Genomic DNA, 26,252 nt, shown 5'->3' with positions numbered 1-26,252 from the left:
TTGCCCATAAGTGTGAATGTGTTGACATTGTGACCCCCGCCTCTCGCCTAATGTCAATTGGTATAGGCTCCAGCCCCCCTACAACCTCTAACAGGAAAAATGGTTACAGAAAATGGAGTAATGAATGATATAGGACTATATAAATAATACTGACCATATCTCCCATTTGTTGAACATAAAATGTGTCCACAAAGATCTCAGTCCTGAATAAAAAACTGTAAACTGTGTGAACTACTGAGCAGCGAAGGAGGCTAGGACGTGACTGTGGACACAGAATCCTAATAATGTAGTGAACATTCAGGGAAAAAGAGTTTTCCAGTAAAAAAAAAAGATTTTACTGAAAAAAACTATGGTCATTTTATAATTTTATAGCATATGATTGTATAAACATAAACATAGATGGACAACAATGAAAATCAGTTACATAATGTTTAAAATACATCTACTCCTCTTTTAGCAGGTGAGAGTAAAATGCTTTTTAAGAGGTTAAAATCTTCACGTTTACATCAGTCAAAGGTTTGACATACAGTGTTAAAGTCATACAAGCTAAAATATAAACAAAGACAATTAGAAATCCATTTTAATTCTGAATTAACATTTCATCCATTCATATCTGAGGCGGACAACATCAGTGGTCTTGAATGAGCTGACATGCTTGCATAAATTCTACCAAGACAATGACACATGAGGTTTTTTGACGATCATACCGCACAGTACAAAGAAAAACTGCCTCCCATCACATGAAAAGTTGCTAGTAAAGGGTTGATTGCAAGAGCGGCGACTGAGTCTCTGAGCATCCAGCATCGGGTGGGGGTTTGAGGATCTGGGTGTAGCGGCTGGGGGGGGGTTGTTATTGGGGTTTGCAGTCAGAGCAGCCTCCCCATCGTCTCTGTGAGTGCTTTAGTGTAGTTAGTGGAGGAGGTATACATTATGGGGGTAGTTCAGTGGTTGTCGGTTAGACTGGAGACAGTCCACAAACTCAAGCTGGGTGGAGATAGCTGGACAGGGATTGGCTGACTGTCCGTGGCGAGCAATGCAGAGTTGATGGAGGAACTGGGAGGGCAGCGAGTGGTCACAGCCTGTAGTTACCCTGGAGATAACTAGTTTTGATGGTTAATGTGGTTTGCCACCGTGGACGGACCAACAAGAGGCGGGTCAGTGATGAGGAAGACGCTACCTCCTCCCAAAAAAGTGTTGCTGCCTTAAGAGTTCTTGCTGACCATCTTCATCGTGATGGTCTTCACTTCTGAGTACTCCTTCAAGCCACACTCTCCCCTGAAAACAGAAAACAGGAAAAAATAAAAATGCTGCTCGTTTTGTTTAAACAAAATAAACTGAAATATAGTGTATACATTGCTGGAGGCAGAAATATTGCAGTATCCTCTTAGATTAAGATTTATGGGATGTTAAGCAATTTTGGAAAGTAGGCTTTCAAAACATAAAGTCAGTATTAGTAATATTGTGGTTAATTTGTGTATATTCAGTGGGCAGGCAGTCAAGTCATACTCACAATTCACGTCCATTCCCAGACATTTTATATCCTCCAAATGGACACTGTGTGCTCAGAGCATTGAAGCAGTTTATCCTGAGAAATATACAAAACATTGATCACTCTTGTGCGTTTGACTCCTGTGGTTTGCTTTTGTAAAATGGAGCATAATTCTGTCCCAAAGTATTAAAGCTGCATTTAGTAAGGCTGATTTACTGTCGTCATCATTGCTGCTATTCTTGAAACCCTCCGGATTTAACAACCTAATTCCATTATTGTTTAGTAAACACAGCTGAAAGTTGTCAGGTTGTGTATTTGTGACTTTACTAGCTGCAGCAGCCTGGGAAGAAAGGAGTGAATGGATGGTAAGAAGATTGAAGATGAGGAAGGGTGGAAGGAAAAACTTTGGTACTGTGGAAGTTGGGGAAAGGAGCAGCCTGAAGACAGACAGAAGAATTTTCAGTCTGAGAAACTGAGACAAACGTCTGACTGAGAAGATCCTGAGGAGGAGAAGGATTCAGTGGTGTATAGAACAATGGCCACTTTATTTCAAAGCATTTCCTGACAGTAACCCAGCAAACATTGCTCAGACGGTGACGTCGTGTCCCTGGCCAAAAATGGTCCCTGATGGACGCCAAAGATTGCAATGCGGTAATGAGGCAGACGGCGAGATGGTAATGTTTCCACGTCTAGTAATTGGCCAGTAAGACCCTCTCTTACAAATTAGGAAAAGAAAAAAAGCTAATGATTGATGATTTTGTATTTATTTATTTTTTTTGTATACAACAACATTTTATTGACAGTTTATTTGTTTGGTTGTGAAATGGTTGCGATCAGACGTCCACACTGTGATGTCCAATTCCCCTCCAAAGACTAACTTGATGCCCAATTTTTAAATATAAAAAAGACATTTATGTCATTTATAAAGCCAATATGTATATGTAAATTATATTCCTGTCTCATTTTTCTTTTAAGTTTGTGGTATTCCTAAGAGCCAAAAGTCTTAAATCGAGCCATCTTTGATCGCACATGGGAGAATTAGCCTTCAGGACTTTATGCCAGAAAGTCAGGTGATGTACTTTACAAAGCTTCAAAGTCCATTCTGACAGAAAGTTGTGGTGGCTGAATGGGTAAAGCACAGGACTTTCACCCAGGAGACTGGCGTTCAAGTCCTTTGTGCATTAGTTTATTGTTTGGTTGAGTTGATGTCCTATTTCGAGGTTGCTATGATGCAGGAAGGAAGCCCAGCTGACAGCCAGGGTAACATAGCTGACATCAGCACAACTTTCATTTTGGAGCTATTTTTGAGCCATAACAGGATGTCTTGATTGGACGCTCAAACAGTCACTCAGCATCTCATTGTTTGCTGCAAACCCAAACATAGAGCAACATGATTCAAACTGAGTAAATGTGGCTGTTCAAGAGACACAGGGAGTTAATCTGTTGCTTTGTATTGAAAAATTGACAGTCAACATTTTTTTCTCATTGATGGATTAAAGGAATTCAGCATTATTTTGAAAATATGCTTATTCTCTTTCTTGTCTTTCTCTTAGGCCTAATAAATATGACACTACTGTCAGCAGCCAGTCAGCTTAGCACAAAGGCTGAGAGCAGGGGCAAACAGCAAACAGGAGCTCTGTCCAAAGGTAACAAAGCTCAATAATTAACATGTTATATGTAATCTGTTAATGGAAAACGAAGTGTGAAAACGGTATGTTGATGTGTTATGGGAAGTTATGACCACTGACTTCCTGAAGTTATCATCAAAAGAGAGTGCAAAAGTCATATCTGTAAAATCAGGAGACAACTTCTAGTTATCTGCGGTCAGTGCCAAATGTCTTTATAATATAAGAAGTGGTCACTGTGGTTGTTATCAGCTGTGAGGGGATAATGTTTGGAATAGACGGTACTTTTTTGAGGAAAAAAAAGTTGGTATGAAAAGAGGTTTGGTCCTTCTTTAAGTACCGAACAAAACCCTCAACAGAGGAAGAGAAGTGGGATGGTGAAGGACAAGGTAGAGAAATGTTTCCTCAGCGAGCAGAGGATTGTATGACAAGTGGTGAAAATTTCTTGGCAGACACTGTATGTTAGCTATAATTCTACCCCTGCTCATAGCCATCTGCAGGTAATTACAAAAGAAACAAAACAAGTTTAGGTGGACTCAAGAAGTAACATTTTACGACCATTTCATTTATACAAATTATAAAATTAGGGTGTCAGTTTACATTTATAATTTACATTCTGCGTTGTTGTCTTGCGCTGGCACGTTGCTTTTGGTATTTTTATATCTCAAATGTCTGAGCTGAGGGAAAGAAGTGAAAAAAAGGGAAGGAAAACATTTCTTTGTGGCTTGTGTAATGATAGTGAAGTGGCACATTGCCAGTTTACAGTTTCTGGATGCCAGAGTCTGAGATGGTTGATACTTCCCACATGAAAAATATTACTGATTGCAGCTGAAGAAACACAGCAGATTAAGCTTACCAGACAGTGCCAGCCTGCATGGCTGTGGATACGGTCATGGCTTTGTTGATGTCGTTGGTGAATACAGCCGCAGCCAAACCGTAATCTGTGTTGTTGGCTCTTTCTATCACTTCCTCGATAGTTTTGAACTTCATGATCTGCTGGACAGGGCCAAAAATCTGGAAACAGATGAGAATATAAAGGTTTTTAACATCTGCTCATTTGTCCACCTTCTTTATTCATATACATTAGATTTATATATTACCGGTCACATATAAAGAAGTTAAGGATAGGGTTACCACCAATTACCTTGGACTTAAATTTAATCCAGTATGTATTTTCACCACTGGTGGAAAGTAACATAAGTACATTTACTCAAGTGCTATAGTTATGTACAATTTTGAAGTACCTATACTCTGCTTGAGTATTTCCATTTCATTATACTTTAAACTTCACCCACATTTCAAAGAGAATTACTGCACATATTAACATTTTTTTGACAACTTTAGCTACTTCTGACTCTGCAGGTCCACATTTTAAAGAAACAGTGTGGAGGATTTAGGGGGATATATTAGCAGAAATGGTTTATAATATAATAAGTATGTTTTCTTTGGTGTATAATCACTTGAAAATAAGAATTGTTGTGTTTTCCTAATCTTAAAATGAGCCGTTTTTTATCCAAATAAGGAGTGGATTCTCCTCCATGGAGATCGCCTTGTTGCATCGCTATGTGACTACAGTAGCCCAGAATGGACAAACCAAACATTGGCTCTAGAAAGAGCCATTTGAATTTCATGCTTTTGCTTTTGTTTATTGGTCATCATAGTTAGCAGCCTCTCCGTGATAAGCAATGTCAGAAAAACACAGATTTTTTTAATGTGACACGGCTTTAATCATTGTTTTTACTGGTTTAAACCGGCAGGTCTGTTTGATTTTGAGAGGAAGAGACCTCTGCAGACAATGTCACTAAATCTTCCTAAATCTTTCACACTGTTCCTTTACATACAAAATATAAGAACAACAAATAAATTGTAATGCATTTTTATAGATTATTCAATGACCCAACTGCGTATATAGTGGCTCTACGTCAACCAGATATAACATTAAATATTAATACATTAATAATAGAATTTAAATACTATAATATACATGATAATATAACACGCTGAAAAGGGTTATTCTGCATAATTATTTCTTTTATGTTTGAAACTTAAATCATACTTTGACTCATGTAAAGTTTTGAATGCAGGACATTGACTTGAATGGAGCGTTTTTCATTTTGTGGTATTATACAGGTATACATGCATTAGTTGCGCTGGAGTTAAGAAAATCTCTGTTATCTTTGTACCTCCTCTCTGGCGATGCGCATGTCATCCCTCACGTTAGAGAAAACAGTGGGCTCAATGAAGAACCCTTTCAAGCCCAGAGCTTTGCCTCCACACTCCATCTTGGCTCCTTCACTGATGCCGCTCTGGATAAACTCCAACACACGATTCTGCTGCTCCCGACTGATCTGTGGAGGCAGAGGGCAGAGATAATATGAGAGGCCATGACAGAGAAGACAAATCAAAAAAACGTTGGAAAAACAAACATTTTGAAGGTGGAAAAAAAGGGGAGTTATAATCTGTTGACCTCACCTGTGGACCCTGCTCAGTGGTGGGATCAAAGGGGCTGCCGACTATCCTCCTCTTGGCTCGCTCCACGCTTCTCCGAACAAACTCATCATATATGGGCTCTTCCACATAGATGCGAGAGCCTGCCGTGCAGCACTGGCCTGCGTTGAAAAACACGCCCTGATGGGCCTGTTCTACAGCCAGATCCACTGGGGGGAAAAGAGGGATTTTATTTAATCAGTGCTGGATAAAACTTCTTTGTTCACCAAAGAAAAGTACACCATGGGAATATCCTTTAAAGGTCAATTATTATATAATAAATTAAATCTTGTATCGTTAACAGAAACTATCATTACATCTACACACACAAACTTCATTTGGATTAAACGAATGTGTGTAGTATATTGTTACAAAATTTGGCCCAATATTTATTGGAGCTATCCTGTGCAAATCTGATACCTGACACCTGAGAGACAGGACCCTGCTGTTGCATACGAAGGGTTAACGGACCCCTGTGATTTATGGGTCTCGGCTGAAGCACCCGACTGAGTCAGGGTCCATTCTCCTGATTTACAGACCTCAGGGAGCCCCTCTCACGGCTGCTGAAAGCATTTGAAAGCCTCTGCACCCCCAGTTTGGTGAGCCACTTAGAATTTATATGAAACCCATCCATCCACAGGTTTTCATAGCACTACAAAGCTTCTGAGCATTTTAAGAATCTCCGTCCGTGTGTGTTTATCCACAGACTGGAAGTCCTGAGAGAGGGACACATGACCAAACAAAACAGTGATAGTGACAGACCACCTAGTGAGGGTGATGGGCAAATGGAGCGCTGAATAAAACATTACTTGAAAACTTACAATCAGCATCTGCAAAGATGATGTTGGGGTTCTTTCCTCCCAGCTCTAGCGTCACTCTCTTCAGGTTACTCTTCCCAGCTGCTTCTTGGATCAGCTTGCCGACCTAGGGAAGGAAACAGATCTGGGGTTTACTCACAGAAATGCAGGCCCGTGGCCAGATCAGTAAATCAGCTGGAGCCATTAAATAGCTTAAAGAGGTTGGTTAGCTCTGAACAGGGAATGCACTGGTAGGCCAGCTGAAACATGAGTTCTGCAAACAGACAGAATGAATATCTATTACAGGATTTTGGAGACAGCAACGGGAAAATAAAATAATGTTTCAGCCGGGAACAGCATCTGATTTCTAATGAAGGGCAGGAAGAAGCAACCACAAGGTGTGTGGGTGGTGACGTAACTATCTGAGGTTGGTATGAAATGGGTCTGGCGTGTCAATATAGAAGACGACAAGGGGATTTTCTGTGGTTTTTCTTTATCCTCCTACATACTTATTTCTACTTAATATGATGCAAACAAAATAAAGACTGAAACAATAAGATAAGATCACTAAAGGGAATCTTATGTGTGACTCATCTTCAGGGACTATACCAGTGCTTTTTGCAGGTTTAAACTTCTGTAAATCATGTATACTTTCAGATTTTTTTAAATGTTGTTTGAGCTGCATTCATTTATGTTACATTACAATGTAATGACATTATCATCGTCATCATAATGAGGCAGTTTAAGAGCAGAAAAGTATGTTTTTTGTTTCCTCACAATTAGGCTTGGGTGGTATCAAGGTATTAGGGAAAACTGCGGTATTTTCAAATCCTGAAGGTATGATTTTCAATACTGTCAAAAAGTCAGACACTCCTCTTCCTATTAAACTGATACGGAGATGCTGTATTGAGGTGATGCAGTGCAAGGCACCTGCCACCAGAGGTCAGTCTCTACAGGTGGAACAGGAAGCTGAGCTGAGAAAGATGGTGACTGAGAGTGGTGGGGATAACGTCACACTAGTAAAAAAGAAAAATTACCCCAGGAAAATGCCAGGAAGGTATGAAATTAAGTATGGAAAAGTAGATACCGCCCAAGCCTACTCACAATGTTAATGCTAACTGGCTGTGATGCGAGCAAGCACCTTCAACCTGTTTTCAGGGCAACAACAAGTTGCCGCTTAGGTTCAGTCAGGGCTTGATAGGCTCCCTGAATAATGTTGTTGTGCTCCATCTACCAGAGTTTGCTTTCTCACTGTATGTTAGGAAGAAGTGTGTTACAGTAGATAAACAAAAATTAATGTAGATATGAGATTCACTGTTCCTGATAATACAACTCAACAAAGTTTCAGGAGTCTGCTGATAGATTTTAAAGACAAAAGGAAATTAATGGAACTTATGGATGCCTAAAACAGTAGACAAAATTCCCCTAACCAGTTTTCAAACTTGTTAGTTAGTTACCATATAAAGTATGAGTAATTTGTAGCAGATACTCTAGGCTAAAATATGTGAAACCACCAGTATTGTTCTTTAAGGCAACAGTTTGACATTCTGGAAAATTGCTTTTTTGCCCAGAGTTTGATGAGAAGATTGATATCACTCTATGCCAGAAGAGTGGTATCAATCTTCTCATCTAACTCTCGACAAGACAGCAAAAGTCCATACTTCCCAAAATGTTAAACTATTCCTTTATGACAGAAGATAGTAGTCATAGTGATGATGTGGACATTATAAGTCCGCTTTCAAACGTCATATGAGTGAGAATTATTTTTATAATCGTGATTTGACATTGTGAGTGATTTGCCTCCATGCAAGATATTTTCTCTGCTGTAAAATATGTTCTCACGAGTCTCTACTTTGTCTCAACAGTAGACTGAATCAGCTGCTTTCACTTGTATTTTTTTAATGTCGTAAAATATTGCACCAACTCAAAAGATAACAGTCCTGAGAAACCCCACACACCTCTCTCACAACCCTACACCCTAAACAAGTATTCATCTTCCTGTTACTCATACAGCCTGTTTTATTTTCCAAGATAACTGACAAGATAAAGCGGAAAAATACCCTCTCAGTGTGCAACTGAAAAAACCCCACCTCCAACATGGAAAAGATTCTTATTCTCTCTCTGTGTTCTCTTGTGTATGGGTCACTTTAAGATACTAAGACATAATAGAAAAGAGGAGAATCAACTGCTGTGCTGTGGCTGGTACTGAAGCTGTATAAATACAACACAATACTTGGCTCGGCTTCAATGTTTCTGATGTGTTTTGTCTGTCTTTGATGAGAAACACAAAGCGGCTGACTAAGGGGAGGTTCGCGTGTGTTTATTCAGGGGTAAAGGAAATACTCTGGGCTGCGAGACTCCTCCATGTGGAGTCACAGCCACATGTGAGTCAGAACAAGGATGAGTTGTGGTCCTAAAATCCACCTGTAGCTACACCACCACCTTCCATCATGTGCGAAGATGCTGTGGTGGCTAGTATCCCCCCTCCACCGCTGCTACTACAGCGTGGTGACTCACTGTCTGGGCATCAGCAGTCTCTTACAGCACTGGCTCATTCTCTCAGTAATTGACTCCAGATCACATGAAACAACAGGAAAACTAGTAAAAAAAACTGGGCCACTCACAAAGGAAATGTTCAATCAAGATGGGATGATAAAACAAAGAAGATGTTTGTGTTAGAAGGTGCATTTATGCAAGCTCGCGTGCACACACTGATTGGGTGTGTCTGTGTGTGTGAGAGATTAGAATAGGAAAATGTATGTTTTATGTTACACTGTGCTGGAAAATCATAAAGACACAATGTTAAAGCCATTCATACACCGGATAAATATATGTATATCATCATGCTGTCCAATTCTGCTTTCATCACTGTGTGTGTTTAGCTCATCAGGAACAGTAATCTATGACTTCTATACCTGTGTGGGTTTATCGGAGGTTTCTCACAACAAGTCTTACAATGGTCAGAATAACCCTACTGTTTATTCTGGAATCATGCTGGCTTAAATTATGGTGACATTCTGATGTAAACAAATATGCATGTAAACACAAGGGCAATATTGTACAATATATGGACATGACCTCAATCATTTTTCTGACCTCAAAATGTTGATTATATAATTATCGTGACAGGCCTCATTACATGCAGTTCCTTTTTAAAATAAACTCTCATGCTCACGGGAAATGTAGGTTTCATCACCAAAACTAAGTTGGGTTAAGGCAACAAAACTACTTTAGAAAACAGATCATGGTTTGGGTTAAAACTAGTATGTTTGTTACGTAACATATGTGGGTTAAGAACTGTGTCACGTGACATATGTAACGTATACACATGAAGTTATCTACATAATGGCCATAGTTTGGTCTGTCGGGACTTGGCTTGTGAACTGGAGGGTTGCTGATTCATATCAGAGTGTGAACTGGTAGCTGGCGAGGTGTCAGCTCACCTCCTGGGCACTACCAAGGTGCCCTTGAGCAAGGCACCGCACCCCTAAATGCATGTTGTGCAGTGGCGATCAATCATTATAGCAACTTAAGCACCGTTTCCACCAAACACATTCAGTATGGTACCTTTGGGACCAAAAGTAACCCTTCAGACATGGTACCTAGACCCTAGCGTAATAGTTAAAGTCGTCACAGTGAAATTTAAGGTGTCGATTGATTCATGCCGTCATTTCATGCATTGAGTAACATTACAAGTTAACGTTCCACCTTAAAGGTTGCCAGCAGTTGGCCCAGTGAATTAAGTTATTTTGCTGCAAGAGGCAGCAAAACATTCTTTCATCTTATAGATGAGTAGTAGTTAGAGTCTACTAATAAAACTCTCCACAGTATGAACAGTGGTTACATGAGCCTCAAAACCAGCCACAACTCAGCCCTAAGCAGAGTGACCATCTGCTATTGACCATTCAACGGACTGCAATGTTCACAGCTCCACCTTTTAGTACCAGATCTGTGTTCTAGGTACCCCAAAAGAAGGGTGACCAAAAATGGGGACGGTACAGAACAGTTCCATTGGTACCATCCACAACTTTTCGCAGTGGAAACGGAAAGAAACGTATCATACTGAACTGTACAGTACTGCTCAGTAGAAACAGGGCTTTAGTTTCACACAAGACACAAACAGTGGTCTCCTGGATGAAAGTCCTGTGTCTGTTTGACCCATCCACCACCCCTCTTTTCCTACTCAGATTTTCTCATTCTTTATGCTACGTCATTGCCACTGATTATACTGGTTATACTGGAGTTTAATGCGTGTCAGACTCAGACACTGATGACCCCTGACCAAGCTACCATATTTGATGCCCTGGGAATAAGAACAGGCTAGCATAAACCACAAGGCTAATCTGAACATTAGATAAAAGTGGCTCATTTACCAACAACACATATGAAATACAGGCTGGTCACATCAAAACATAAATTCTACATGAGGACTGCTGTAAACAGTTTCACCAGTTGGGTTAGCTTGCAGTTAGAAATAACAGATGTTTATAAATGATTTACAGTAAAATAATCTCCTGTCGCTCTGGCTGTTCCCTCTGGCTTGAGGAATGTGTTCTGACAGCAACACCTCCTAGCACTCAACACCTAACATGGTATGTCCTTGATGATTTAGCTTTCCATTAACTGCTATCCTGTTCTGCAGAGTTACAGGGTTTATCCTGATAGTAAGTTCAATGACAGGCGCTGTGGAGGTGCGTTAATACAGCAGAGACAGCGGAGGGAAAACAGAAGAGAGGCAGTGTTTTCACAGAGATGTGTTTGTATACTCTCGACAGCGCAAATATGTGCATGTGTGCCAGATAAAATCGGAGCCCCCTGTCATGATTAGTAATGACAGGGCACACAGTTTATATAAGACCCCATTTGTTTGTCATTTAGACTTCAATACAGGCACACAACGTCCCCTAATTACCCAGCCTGCTCTTATGCTCTGCACATGTTGGTCACTGTGTCACTTGTGTTCGCTGACAAAAGCAAGCAGTAGGCAGCTGTTGATCTGAGTCACATTATTAAAGAAAAGTACCTCGGTTGATCCTGTGAAAGCCACTTTGTCTATGCCCATGTGCGAAGCAATCGCAGCTCCTGCTGTTGGCCCGAATCCTGGCAAAATATTGATGACTCCCGGTGGAAACCCGGCCTGTCAAAACAATATGAGAGGAAACAAGCTTTAGCGGAGATGACAGCAGAGCCAAGCAAAACCACAGGCAGTGTGGGGGAATCCAGACCCAACCCAACCTCCCTACCAGCAGAGAATGGAGAGAACATCAAAAAGAAGAAGGCGACAGACAGATAGTCTCCAGAAAGAGGCGAGGCCAGAGAGGGCAGGGGGGAGACAGGGAGGATGTGGACACTGAGATCTGTACAGATGATTAAGTTTTTCTACATTAACATAACGCTGCATTGTTCCTATCTTGTTTAACTTACTCATGTGTTTACCTCTATTGTACACAACGTGCTTACCCTGTTGCTACTGACTAAGACAATACAATGCACTGGTACACCACATTTTGGATCTGGATTTACTAAATACTTGAATTAGTCTTATTTTGTGTTGACTGTCTTAGCTGCAGTGTATATAAAGCTCTGTTATGTTTTATCCTGCTTTGTGTGTCAGTGCTCTTTTGTAATGTGTCAGCACTGACATTAAACTTCCTGTTGACATTAAACTTTGCTGATTCCAAATGTTTTGTTCAGTTCAAAGTTACCAACTAATGCTTGATTTATGTCTGATGGTGTGACCCGAAGTGAGGTCACACCATCAAACACGCCCCTTCTAGGGGATACACCACAGGTTTTCGCCTGTCTGTGCACATCAGACATTTTATAACTATGCAGACGGGTTAAGAAAATGGAAAGTCATGCTGCGGACATGACTTTTCAATACGCTGCCCCCTACAGTTTGGGAGAATACTGGCTTGCCACAAGGAGTTTAAACAATCCAAAATGCTTTCTTATCATAATTCCGTGTCATCTTATGTCAGTACGGAAGGCGTAACTGAGGCTTAAGCAGCTTTTTTATCACATCACCATTCAAACGTACTTCAGGACGTACATCATTAAGTGACGCCTTTGTATACGGTCGCTACATTCGACACTAATTCAGACTTCAATTTGGTGCTAAACTTTACCTATATAATCCTACAGGATTAAGCTTTATTCCAAGGTGTTAGCCAAAGTGCTAACCTTTAGCTACTTTTTGTGTTACGTATTTGTCACAGTTTATTTCCAAGTGAAACTAGATATAAACGAACACTGTACAGCACCAATAAAATCAGCTGAATCAATTGAATCAATGATAATATTGGATTTTATTTCAATAGTTTGCAGCCAACCATTTGTTGACACGTCTGCAGTTCTTTCCACCAAGTAGGACATATCGTCAGTGTCAGAAATTCCCAATACAAGTCAAAGACTGGCGAAAACATATTTTTCCCACTCAGCTGCTTGTAATTTTGGTTGAATCAACATGACGTGAAAGCAGCATAATATCTCAGTCAGCAACTATTTGCAACAGTAATAACATTATGATTGTTTCTGTGGCTTTCACAGTCATTTAATATGCTTTTAACAAGATTTGTTCGTACATGTACTTAAAATCTTTTTTTCATCTCTGTCCCAATAAAACCAGAGTATTGTTTCATCAAGGCATGTTGCTGTTGAGTTTTTAAAGTGGAATTTCTCAGTGCTTTAAGACCACAAAAAAATTCCATTAACCTCCACTAAAACTGGGGTAGCAGCAGAGTAAAATCTCAATACTTAAGCTGATAAAATCAAAACGGCTATGGCTACATATCACTGTGAGTGAATGTCAAAATATGTTTGGTTTTTTTGTGATTTAGGTGAACTGACCCTTTAACTCTCGCAAACATGTTGTGTGGTGTTAATCTCAGGGTGGAAATTAGGATTACAGACTCTGAAAAGATGTGCCAGATAGACAAGTGACACTTTGTTAAACATCTGTTCTTTGTCGCCTTGTGGTTACGTTAATATTGGATTATCCAAATAAAGTGTTGGCCAGATTCATAGTGAACACTGTGTTCTTGGCAAACTGAAGCCTGTAAGTGATTCGGATTCAGTTATTGGGAGTATTAATGCTGGACTGCCCGAATAAAATGTTGGCAAACTGCCTCGTGAACATATGTGCGGTTGGCAACGAGATTCTGTCATTTACCTCCTTGACAAGAGCCGCCATGTAGAGGCAGGTGAGCGGCGTCTGCTCAGCAGGTTTGAGGACAACAGTGTTTCCACATGCGATTGCTGGACCCAGCTTCCATGCTGTCATCATGAGGGGGAAGTTCCACTGTGCATGACAAACACACACACACACACACACACACATACGCACGCACACACACACACACACACACACACACACACACCGGAAAAAGACATCATGCATCTGACTGACACACTGGGTGGTCACAAGTCAAGCTCAATAACTCATCGCTCTTAAGTCACTTACTCTCATTTTCACTCTGTCTAAACATAGTCAAGTGAGAAAATGTTCTCGGCACTTGTACAGTATTTTCTCTTCCCACAGTATTCTGAGAAAGCCGGGAAATTGCAACACATGTGCAATAGACCCATATCACTGCACAAAACACAGGCCTGTGTTATTTCTGCTTTACACAGGAGCCCATGGGGCTCAACGCAGAACCACACGCTTTCTGCACTCTTGCACAATCAACAGTGTCTCTTTCTCCTTGATCTTTTTCCTCCTTTCTCACCATTCTCTTTTCCTCAAACCCACTCTGTGAAATCCCTCAGCTCGCTCTTTTTGCCTCTCACTTCTCGTTCTCTATTAGTCAAACTCACTGGCACCAGCCATCTCGGGGCTTACCAGCAGGACTTACACACATAAACAGTGACTGTCAGGGAATTACTGGAAAATGCAGAATGTAATTCAACAAACAGGACAGACTAACAACCAACGACATGTCTTTTAAACTTTGCCAGTTCATTGTTATCTGTGTTTTTCCCCCTTTTTCCTCCATCCGTCCGTATCCATCATGCATGTCACTTGTAGGAAGGGTTATACTCACAGGGATAATTTGTCCACAAACTCCAATGGGCTCATATCTGGTAAATGTCAGATACTCTCCATCTGTGGAGGAACACACGTGCAGCACACACACACACACACACACACACACACACACACACACAAATGAGAAACAGGGTTATTTATTTCATGCTTCAGTAGATTAAAGCTTGTAAAATGCCTGAAACAGATGAAATATGTCACCACCTGATACCCCCGGTGTTGTTGACTCAACATGTTAATTTGTAAATGAATCCACACGCAACATTCCTGGTTGCTTTACCCCGGTGAGAGATTACATTTCGTTTCGAGCCTCCTACAGCACAGGCATGTGTGTAACTGTTTTAGGTCATAGAGATGGGTGTTATGCTGGAAATGTTTGCTCATTCCTCTTGCATTACTTAAGTAAAAGGAGGTACTTACTGAGGGTGTGCCATGCTTGTTCATTCTCCACAAAAACAATTGATATTGAGAAATGTGTGTATAAATTTGTTACAACAGTCGTCAGCTGACGAAACATTGCCTCATGTTGGATTTGGACTGCAATGACCGATGCTAGATAACAAGCCAGATAATCATTTTCAATGGGATGCAGTGGAAGTATGACAATGGACAAAGACCTGCAGTACAGATTCTCATATGTCAACCTCTTTCCTTAATTTCAAAGTGGATGTTGGGTCTTTCCAAACTGTTATTGTTTGGAGAATGAAACTTTAAACCTATTAGATGTGAGACTTTCAGGAGGAGCTCAAGTATCTGCGAAGTTTGTTTGAAAGTACATCTCCTGCAAGATGAATTATATTTCAATTTGGAACAAGCAGTGTAAACTATACCAAAGTGTGTAGCCAAAGGTGCTCCACACAATGTCACTCCCCATTCATTTCACTCTGTCTGTGATACAGATTTAACACAATCATCTCAGCATAACGTGCAAGACAGATTGATGCTGAAGGGTTGTTGATGAAAGATGTCCTCGACTTCATCCTGACAGGTGAACAAACTCGATCACTGACAGCCTTACATCACACAGGCTACAGGCTACCTTGTTTATTTCCTCTGGATGTCTACTAGAGCAATAAAGCTTTAAACCAAAGCTCTGGCAAAATGCTCACCGCGGTTGGTTTGGCAGCAGTGTACAAGAGAAGCTTTGAGAGGGACAATACGGCGGTATCAGGAGGTTTCTCATGTCCTCTCTCTTATTCTATTTTCCTCTTTCGTGCTTCCTGTCGAAACAGACAGCCAACTTTCCCCTCTACCCCCCCAAATTCAACTGCCTTAGAGAGGCGACACTGGTGACAGTCTCATCAGGACGAGTAATGCTAGTGATGGGATTGATCACCAATTTGATACCTTATGTTGCTTATTGAAAGTGTTTTTTCTACAAAAACTTTCTTACTTAAATAAAAAATTAATAACTTAAACATTTCTAACTTAAATATGCCTAGGAGACAGACACAGTTAGTAACTAGCTGGTGAACTTAACCCTTGTGTTACCCCTGGACTTTTTTGTCCATTTCCAAAATTCAAAACTCCCTCACAGACAAATTAAAAGGTCACGGGGGGGGGGGGGGGGGGGGGGGGGGGGGTTGATTTTTTTGCATGGGGGTGTCATTCTGGGTGAAATTTCAAAATCACAACTTTCAGCACGAAAATCCATTATTTGACCCTGTAATGCATTTTTACCCTATCCATGACCCTTCAAGTGAACAAAAATGTCCATTTTCTAGAAAGTGTCCAACAAAAGGTCACAGGGGGGTGATTTTTTGCATGGGGGTGTCATTCTGGGTTAAATTTCAAAATCCCAACTTTCAGCATGAAAATCTGTTATTTGACCCTGTAATGCATTTTTATCCCAGCAACAATAACAAATGGCTAAATGACAGGTGGACATTTTTGTCCACTTGAAGGGTCATGGATGTGATAAAAATGCATTACAGGGTCAAATAATGGATTTTTGTGCTGAAAGTTGGGATTTTGAAATTTCACCCAGAATGACACCCCCATGCAAAAAATCACCCCCCTGTGACTTTTTGTTGGACACTACAAAAGTTTCTAGAAAATGGACATTTTTGTCCACTTGAAGGGTCATGGATGTAACTTTTTTGAAGGGGAACAAGGAGCATTTAGCAGCTAAAGAGCCAGATATTTCCCCTCAGAAGCTGGTGGAGACAGAAAACAGAGCTAAAGGAGAGTATTGGGCTTACATGTATCAGGTGGACAGAAACATCACTCCAAATACTAATGATGTTCCATAACTACTGGATGTGTAAATGAACAACTGTTATCAACATAGCAACATGGTATATCAAAGATGATCATATGTCAGTGCTGAGTTTGCATCATGTTTCAAATACCCTCAAGAAGCCCCCCAAAAATAATTTATTGCAGGTTTAAAATCGAGCGGTAACCTCCTGGGCTGACAAATGAAGCCAGTGCAGTTCCTCTGAAGGCCACTTGAGGCTGGCCCCAGAAGCCGGTCAGTCCCCATAGACATCCATGTTAACATGCCCAACTTTACAGCAGAAGTGAACATGTTTACAGCCTTGTACTAAAAACAGTTTTGGTGTGTAGTTAAAATCCTTTTTCAAGACAACTGTATGGGGATGAATTTTTGTGTAAGTCACCTGTTTAAATGTTTAAAGATATGTGGGTTTTTTTAAAGATTATTTTTTGGGCTTTTTTGCCTTTATTGTATAGGACAGAGTGAAGGGGGGTGAGAGAGAGAGAGAGAGAGAGACACAGACAGAGAGAGACACAGACAGAGAGAGAGGGGGGGTGACATGCAGAAATGGCTGCAAGCTGGAGTTGAACCTGCGACCGCTGCAGTGAGGCATCACCTCTGTACATGGGGCGCCAGCACTATCCACTACGCTACCGACGCCCCAGAGATATGTGTTTATAATGTTTAAAGGCTTAAAGATAAGAATAATTAAGGGTGTGGTCGCTCTGAGTGACAAGTAGGTGCCGTCTATTGACAAGTTGCTACCGCGGCAACGACGCTGCTCGGTAACTTAACCAAGACATAACCTCACTTTTATAGAGTGTAGGCGTAGCCATAGCTGTCGCTATTTCAGTGTCTTTTGAAGTCATAAAAGCTTAATTATGACATTTTTTTAGGCTACCAAAATGTCATAATTAAGCTTTTATGACATTTTAGGCTACCAAAATGTCATAAAAGCTTAATTATGACATTTTGGTAGCCTAAAAAAGTCTTACGTGTTTAGTTGTACTTAAATCTCTACAGAGTCAGATGTATATTTTTTACTGGTAAGAACATTTTGTTTTAATGATTTTAAGCCTGTTTGTTGCAGATGAAAATTAAGTAAATGCACCATGCTAACCGAGTTAGCAGCTGGTTAATTCCAGCATCTTGTCCAAATATGGTCATTTGTGGCTCTAAAAATCAAAGATGATGACGGTCAAGGCTTCAAAACAGGACTTCACAAATCAATGGGTGACGTCACAGTGGCCACATCCATTATTCTATACAGTCTATGTTTGAAATGTGTCCGTGTTTCATGTCTTTATACAAACTGTTGTACAAGAACTTTGCCTGAAAAACACCTGATCATTATAATCTGACCAAGAAACAAACTTTTGTTCAGTAGTTTTTACTGTAATACTTAGTGAAATTGATACGCAAAAAAGTTTGGTTCGATACCCAACCCTAACAATAACAAGCCAGGGATTTCACCTTACCATCAACTGTGTTCATGTAAAAAATGTCTCTTTAGAGTGTAACCCTACAATTCCTTTCTTTTACCTACAGTCTCAAACCAACACTTGGCCTTTTGTCCACGTCACTACAGCTCTGCTATCATGCTCAAAGAGGGATCTTACCCATTGGAATGGAAGTGCCGTGGATCTTGTCTGCATATCCAGCAAAGTATCTCAGTGTCTTTATTGTTCCTTGGAGGTCCACAAACAGGGTGGGCAGGAAAGGCTTCCCACTGTTAAGTGACTCAATAGTCTGAAGAGAGACGGGGGAGACGTTTGAGAAATATGTGATATAACCTTGTGATCCTCACATAATTTCATACTGTTCCAGTCTTTACACTGTCCCATGGGTGAAATGCGACACTAAGATAACACTACGCTATAAGTATAGCTCTTGGTTACAGCTATATGCTCTCTGTAAGGCAAAGCAAGTTTGTAAGTGTTGTTAAACACAGCGGCGCTCAAAGTGCTTTGCAGATGGTATAAAATGAAATAAACATGAGAATAAATGTTATACTGTTAACAGTTACATAAATAGGGTAATAATCAAGTGGATAAGAGGCCTTAATTCATTTTCAGAGGTATATCCATGTTGGAAATACCTTACCTTACCTTACCTTAGCCTAACTTAAAAAACAACTAAGGGTTATTCACAGTAATTGATTCAGAATAATACCAATATCCGGTTGACTTACAGCTAGATAGATGCTGTCTCTCTCCACCAGGTCAGCCAGTTTGGACAGCAGACGACCCCTCTCAGATGCATCCATCCTTCGCCATACAGAGCCCAAAGAAAAGGCGAGGCGAGCCGCCTGCACCGCCTTATCAACATCAGCCTATCAGACAAGAAGCATACTTTGAAACATACGTTTTTTTGTTTTTTTTTTACTCAATGTCACTGAAATAAGTACTGGAATAGAACAACTGGCAGCTCTGCAAAATGTAAGCAACTATCTAACACATGTATAACATAATAAAAGGTGAGATTTAAGGCTGTCATAAGAAGAAAACCCCAGACTGTATTTTTCAGTTTCTACTCCACTACATTTCAGAGGGAAATATTGTACTTTTTACTCTTTACACACAGAACATATGCTCAGTTTACAAAATATGATGCATTGTTATTGATTAGACCACTAAGCAGTATATGGAGAAGTTAAAATTTGCTTCATCTTAACAACTACAACAGTAAAGTACTGCTGCTTATATGTTAATGCATTAATAATAATGATCCAAAAATATGACATTATAACATGGACAGGGGTAATTCTGCATAATGAGTACTTTTAGTTTTGATACTTTAATTACATTTTGTTGCTAATATTTACTTTATTTGAGTAAAATTTTGAATGCAGGACTTTTACCTGGAGTATTTATAAAGTATGGCACCGATACTCATATGTAAGATAGTTGAATATCAATGAAAAAGACAGATGGAAGATGCCATGCTGCAGAACATTTACCTTCTCTGCTTCCTGGACCTCACAGATCTGCTCTCCAGTAGCCGGGTTGTAGGTAGGAAAGACCTTCCCACTAACAGAGTCATGCCACTCGTTGTTGATGAAGATCTGCAGGGGAAAAATGCAGTTATCAGTATTTCAGTGAGCAGATGCAATAACGGATCTGAATGTTAGGTTATGAATGTAGCTTCCTTTGTATGAATTCAATTTAAATGCAACTTGCAAACCAACCGAGCTTGAGTGAGAGATCGTGACTTGTTTTTATTTTTAAATATCTCTTATGTTAAGTAATCATTTCATCACATGCTTGTAGCCGAGGCTGTGAAAGACCAACAGTCCCAGCTCTTCCAGGCGGTTGTGTAAGGGATATGGGAGAATCTCTGGAAATCTGGACAGAGATTCCTGCCTGTCCTGCATTGCTCTCTGGGGAGTGCTCCACCATCCAGACAAAGGGGTGGGGGGTTGTGGGGGGGGCAGATAAATCCCTATCAGACACCAGAGCCCCACCAACCCACCCCCAAGCACACAGACACACGTTTCACAACATCGCTGCTCGTTTACGAGATCATAAAACACGTGTCGTGCTTGGTTTTCTGTGATGCGTTAAAGCAAGTCTTCCGTTAAACAACCGCCTGGGATTCCAAACAGGACATATTCAACATCTATTAAGACCAGAAGAAAAACAAATGTTTACAGAGGCACAAAGCTGGGAATTACACCACAAAAAACACAAGTGAATGCCCCATAAGCTGATGAAAAGGGGAACACAAGGCAAGGTGTGATTTGAAAATTTGAAAATTTAACTTGCATTTCTTATGCAAGTTAAGTCATAAGAGAATGCTCCTTCCTCGCTGACATGTTTAGATCTATTAGGCAGACTACTCACACACTGTTTTTAATGGCTGTCAGTCTGCCTGATAGATAGAGTGCGAGGAGAACATCTGCTGGCACAAATCCCTCTGTGTATACATATGCTCTTACCGTCCTTCTACTTTAGAGGAGTTCAGATGCACTGAGAGCAAAACTGAGAGCAGGGTTCAAGTATCCCACTGGCCTGAGCCTCCCTAAACTCTCCAACATGTTTACCTCCATAAACGCTGGGCTTTAAGCACTATTTAATTGGCTGTAAACTGTTACCCGTGTTTACTTTCAGGTTGGTATAAAATGCCAGGGAGTCTGAAAACTGTTGGAGTCACAGCAGACACATCACTCTGCCCCCCTCCTCCTCTTCATTCCCACGGCTCACAGGCTCATAATGTGCTCTCTGCGTATGAATAACTCACATTCAGACGTTTAAGGTGTTCAGTATCTGTGTGTACCACCCCGCAGAACCATACGTCACAGACTCATTCCTTGACATTTCCTTTGTACTGGTCACACACACCATCCCCCACACACCTTAACACGCACACGCACACACACACACACACACACACACACACACACACATAGAAATAGACAAGGCTGAAGTGGCTTCTTTCTCCCCACCCAGTGTTCTCAGGCGCCTTCCATCAGAGGCCACCTTTAATCTGACGCTCATTAAGAGCACTTCATAAAATTGTCAGTAACGATAAGGAGCAGAGGGCCAGCTACAAAAACAGAAAGTCCTGTAGAGCACTGAATTAGTTTTTAAATTTATAGGGGCCACTGAAGTGGGGCGCCTTAAATCAGAGGAGCCCCCTGACAGCCTCAACAGTCTGAGCAAGAATGCAGACCATGGGTAGCTTTATGCATGGCGTAACCCCTCTCACAAGACGCTGCTAAAGGAGAACGGATGAAGCACGAGAACAGTGGAGCAGGCCGCCACCTAAATCACGGCCAGAAAAGGACAACTGTCAGCCGCCGTTTGGCTCGGCCCTCTCTCTGGGCTCGGACTGGTGTTAGACTTTTGTCTCGTTCCATTGAGAGACTTGATTAAGATGACAGGGCCGAGTCGTAAATCAACTCTCGAGGTTTCTTAAAATTGCTTTTAGGATCATTTGGACGAGGGGCAAAGAACACAAGAATGAAAAAGCTAGTGCAAGGGTGCACATTTTCAAATGACAAACTGTGGTTTCTTTCCCATTCCCTGCCGGGTTGTTACTATCACTTCACATGATGGTTTCATGTTCATAACAACCCGGGCTGCCAACGAGTGTTTAGAATTAAGAGCAGAGATGACAACATGTTCAGAATAAACTACTTTCTGCTCACGCAATGAAGGCATTTAAGTTCAACTTTTAAATGATAAAGTTTTGAACATTTTGTGCTGCTGCATTAATTCAGAAACGCATTAAAGCAGACAAAAAGCTGTGATCTGTGATGCCTGACGCATAACGAGGAGGCCTGATGTGGATTAGAGCTAAGCAGTAAGCATATAGGTCAAGACTTTCTGCATGGGCCACAGGGCAGCTGCAAACATTTAGCAACTCCCAAGCTTTTCTGCAAAAGTTGTCAATCACATCATCTGGAGAGAGCCTGGCCATGGGGATAATGAAAAGATGACACATGATGTGCACAAACACATTTCAAAGCTTTTTTTGTTAGTTTGCTAATTTGGCCATTTGATGCAGGTGTCTTAATAATCGTCATCCGTCACAAAAAGTTTCAGTCACTCGATGTAAAAATCGAGATTTTTTTCACGATACACCGAGCAAAATGTTCATGTCTTTAAGTTTTTTATGTTAACACAACTTTGCGTGATTTTTTGTGATCATTCATTTTCGGAGTGAAGTGTAATGGGAAGTAAGAAATGCCAAAATATTTTCTGCAGCCAACAAAACATCTGTTTGGCTCTTTGCTTCTTCTCACAGCTCAGATGCTAACGGCTGAAGGAATATGTAATGCTACTCTGTTCTTTTTTTTTCAAAGGGGGAGGACGAGATGTGGGGTAGTGTGTGTGTGTGTGTGTGTGTGTGTGTGTGTGTGTGGGGGGGGGGGGGGGGGGGGGGGGGCTAAGGAGGGGGGGGGTTTAAGGGTTTATACTGTATATATGTGCGTGTTTATACACAACACGCCAAGATTCCACAGCCAGACGAACCCTACCCGGGCACCTGCAACTCTCGTCTGTGCAGGAAGTTTCATATCCTCCCCTATCACAGGACCTCTATTTCCTCTCTGGTTCTGGATGGGTTTCAAAAGTCTTATAATTACTACTGTTACAAGTGAGTGGAGAGCATGTGAAAGTGGAGACCAGCTGGTATTTTTTCTCCTACTCCTCTCCACATGTCTGACACCATGGAGCCTTCATGTTTTTCATTCACACACCCACAGACAATGCCACCCTGCGATCCTGGGTTTGGCGAGGGCGACCTCGCTGTCACTGACTGGCAAACGTCTTTGTCTCGTCGGTGTGTGTGGGCAAGTGGTTAAAGTTGTTCATTCTGACTCAGAAGTTATGTGAGAAACACTAATTTGACATAAGGCTGTAATTACAAACAATGTGTTATTCACTTTTTCTGTTGATTCACTGAATTAGTGTGCTTCTTCCAGTAGTCGGAAAGACTGGGAACATCCCTGGAGCACCAGACAGTTTAAAATAAAGCCTTTTTCAGGGATTATATCATGCTAGTTTCTTTACACCTTAAAAGGGATATTACGTTTTGCTTTTTACAGCTGAATACAACTGGTTGAAAGTGTTTCTAGGGGAATTCTTCTCCAATAAACAGTGTTGGGGAGGAGTGAACTACATATAGTAGTATAGTAGCTTGCTGGTAATTCAACCACACTCATATTTGCATAGTAGTCAAATTACTTTTTGGCTATTTTTGTGCAGTTAACTACTAAAACTACAAACAAGTTTGGACCATAAAATGAAAGAAATTATTTTTAAAAATTATTATTTTACCATTGCTTCTCTACTGTAATTAAACCCCCTTTGACCATAATAATCATAATCATCATATTGATTATTGCTATTTATTAACAAATATTCAGAGAAGTGGTTTCATGCTGTTTTAGAAGTTACCTGGCTAAGGCAGGTGTCTGATTGATAGTAATTTCATACAAAACCAAAACTCCCGCACTTTATCATGAGTAAGGGGGTATTTTATTTATTTGGTATATGTAACAAACAAGTGGACACTTTATGCAATAAACTCCACTGACTTGCATTTTTTGCTGGCATGCGACTTTTGTATTACATTTTGTTATAATTTTGTATGACATGTACATGGTCAATTCGATCATTTCGTTTACAAAGCAGTATGAACTACTTTTTCTTGGTAGCTTTAGTAAACCAAACTAGATTTCTCCTGAGAGTAGCTTTGCTGTAGTTAAGCGTCCTCCAGTGTGATGTAACAGGTAGCTTGCAGAGCTATGCTTCCAAAGCAGCTTCCCTAACATTGCCAATAAATGCATATAAGTCAGTAACTTAACCAGTTGGCATCCCTGAATCCCAAAACTTCCATTTTCAAATATCTGCAAAGAGCAAAATGCCAGAAAATGTGTCACCACTCAACAGACACCTTTGAGGTTTAATACAGTAAATACTATGCACAAAATATATCAGAGCTTACTCTACAGTCTTGATGAAATGTCCACATTGCTAAGACAAAGGCTACATGCAGTTAGATTTTCATGAATCAACAATAAATCTGACCTCTCCTAGCACTGCTGGGTTTTTTGCCTTGGAACATCTGAGATTTGATGGGTTTCCTGTGTACTTAACCGTTCTCTAAATCTCAGGTCAAGGAAATGTTTAAAGGACAGTAGTTTTACTCGTGGGATCTGTGGACAAAGAGGAAGTAATTTTTAAAGAAATGTGAAGCTTTTCCACAGACAAATAAACATCTAGAGGAGCACTTCTGTCTCGCCAGAGAAAGAGCCCATACTGCAACAGATTTATGAAGCCAAGTGTTTTTCATAATGACACCGTAAGGATTTACACGTTCCTTGTCAGGAGGGCCGCAGACTGAAGGTATGGGAAGTTAACAGGGTAACCTTGCTGTCACTGCTCTTCCTTAAACAGTGATTAAGAGACAGGGGACGTGATGTTGACGTGTCTGCTAAGATGATAATTTACACTCGCTGCACAAGTAGGCATTTCACACCAATGGACATATTAATGGCGGTGCACACTTACCCTGTCACAATCAAAGAGATGTGTTTTAGAGAGTATGTGGCCATGTGTGTGCGAACAGGGAGATTGTGTAAGCAAAGGCCGAGGAGGAGGGGGGAGAGTTCTCGCTGTGCTCGTTGTGATAAATCATTTAGTTGCACAGTATCCCCTAACTTTGGCTCTGTTTGATCTTGATCGCAGTAAGATGGTGGTTTTGAAGTGAAAAACTCCAGAACTGCAGGTCAGGCTCTGGCGAGGCAGGGCCACTAACCCACACAGTGAGACAGGGCCATAATTTACACCCCGGTGGACAGCACCTAGCATCGGGGAGCCCCAAGCCTCCATCTGTGCTATCTCAATCAGTGACAGATTGATGGAGCCTCTTATTCATCCAAAGTGAGTGGATGTCTCTGCATAGGCTGCTCTACAAATACACGGGTCTTCAGCAGGCAAGTTCTGCAAAGGTTCCTATGGTGAAAGTGCACTAATGCCACCATGAGCAAAGCAACAAAGAAAATTTACAGCTGTTGATTAGTTTAAGAGATCTGTAACTCAGACAATGAACAAGGCCACTGAATTGGATCCCTCAATCTGGTCCTTGTTAGTTCTTTATTGTTGTGACACTATTTGCTGTGTTATTACTCTATTAACAAATTAGGCAACAATAAAACCACACGGAAACCACTTTAAGAATTCTTATCATTTGCTAAAGCTTAACATAAACTTTTGTGGAGAGCAAAATAACATGTTGACTTTTCACTACACACACACACACACACAAACATTTTACAGACTGCTCATTCAGAGTAAAAGCAGCAACAGAGTTATTTCCATTCCTGTTAAATTTGTCCCACTAAGTGTCTGGTTTAACAACTCATTATCACTGAACGGTGTGAAAAACCACAAAGGCCAGAAGAATCACCCACAAAAAAAGAGCCGAAAAAGTTTCTCTGTTTGCTTTAATTATTCATAAAACAGAGTCGCTCCTCTCCACATCTACCACAAGTGGAAAACATCAATAAACAGCTATCTTGGCTCTCTTATTTATGGCTTCCTTCGTGGTCCTATCAACCTTTAAACTGTTTCTGTCTTGTAACCCAGCTGTTGGAGCCCTCCAGCGATAGAAATGTGGGGGTAGGGGACAGAAGAACTGAGAGACAGCTTTCCTCTTCAAGCTTTTAGCTACAAGACAGAGAGTGTATGAGAAGATCTGCTTTTGTGGGTATTGATAACAGAACTCCAATCTTACATAGATGCACACATGAAGGAAGAAAGCTTTACTGATACGATCAACGTGTCATTGACGGTGAGAAGTTCATGACTCAGTGAAAAGGACAAGGGGCAAACCCTGACTGCAATTTAGCTCTTTTTTATCACATGCTCATGCTATAGAAGCCAACCTGTTAAGTAATGATACTGTATCAGCCATATCTCTGTCTCTGGGGTCGCTCACATGTAATCGTAGCATTACAAAACAAAAGATTTTTATTTTTACGTAAGCTAGGAAAAGCTTAATTTTGCCTTCATGTTGCAGAGAACTTGAATGTATCTGTGTAAAATCAGTATGTGAGGAAAGAATCTGTGTCTGAAAGCTTGCA

At 40.7% G+C, this 26,252-nt stretch overlaps 1 protein-coding gene across 1 annotated transcript in view; it reads right to left on the bottom strand.

Moving 5' to 3' along the window:
- Nucleotides 1-351: 351 nt before the first annotated feature.
- aldh1a2 (aldehyde dehydrogenase 1 family, member A2) overlaps nucleotides 352-26,252 on the bottom strand; it is a 28,320-nt gene continuing 2,419 nt past the window's right edge. The window contains exons 2-13 of the mRNA XM_033624643.2: nucleotides 19,620-19,724; nucleotides 18,852-18,992; nucleotides 18,280-18,409; nucleotides 14,441-14,502; nucleotides 13,570-13,698; nucleotides 11,422-11,535; nucleotides 6,423-6,525; nucleotides 5,587-5,771; nucleotides 5,298-5,462; nucleotides 3,971-4,128; nucleotides 1,511-1,585; nucleotides 352-1,275 (exon numbers count right to left, since the gene is read on the bottom strand). Coding sequence (XP_033480534.1) covers nucleotides 1,203-1,275; nucleotides 1,511-1,585; nucleotides 3,971-4,128; nucleotides 5,298-5,462; nucleotides 5,587-5,771; nucleotides 6,423-6,525; nucleotides 11,422-11,535; nucleotides 13,570-13,698; nucleotides 14,441-14,502; nucleotides 18,280-18,409; nucleotides 18,852-18,992; nucleotides 19,620-19,724 — 1,440 coding nt within the window. The 3' untranslated portion in view covers nucleotides 352-1,202. The remainder of the gene's footprint in view (nucleotides 1,276-1,510; nucleotides 1,586-3,970; nucleotides 4,129-5,297; nucleotides 5,463-5,586; nucleotides 5,772-6,422; nucleotides 6,526-11,421; nucleotides 11,536-13,569; nucleotides 13,699-14,440; nucleotides 14,503-18,279; nucleotides 18,410-18,851; nucleotides 18,993-19,619; nucleotides 19,725-26,252) is intronic.

This window comes from Epinephelus lanceolatus, chromosome 2 (assembly GCF_041903045.1).
Source record: "Epinephelus lanceolatus isolate andai-2023 chromosome 2, ASM4190304v1, whole genome shotgun sequence".
Lineage (NCBI taxonomy): Eukaryota > Metazoa > Chordata > Actinopteri > Perciformes > Serranidae > Epinephelus > Epinephelus lanceolatus.
The sequence above is the reverse complement of the archived record's forward strand: the minus strand, read 5'-3'. Positions and strand labels throughout refer to the sequence as shown.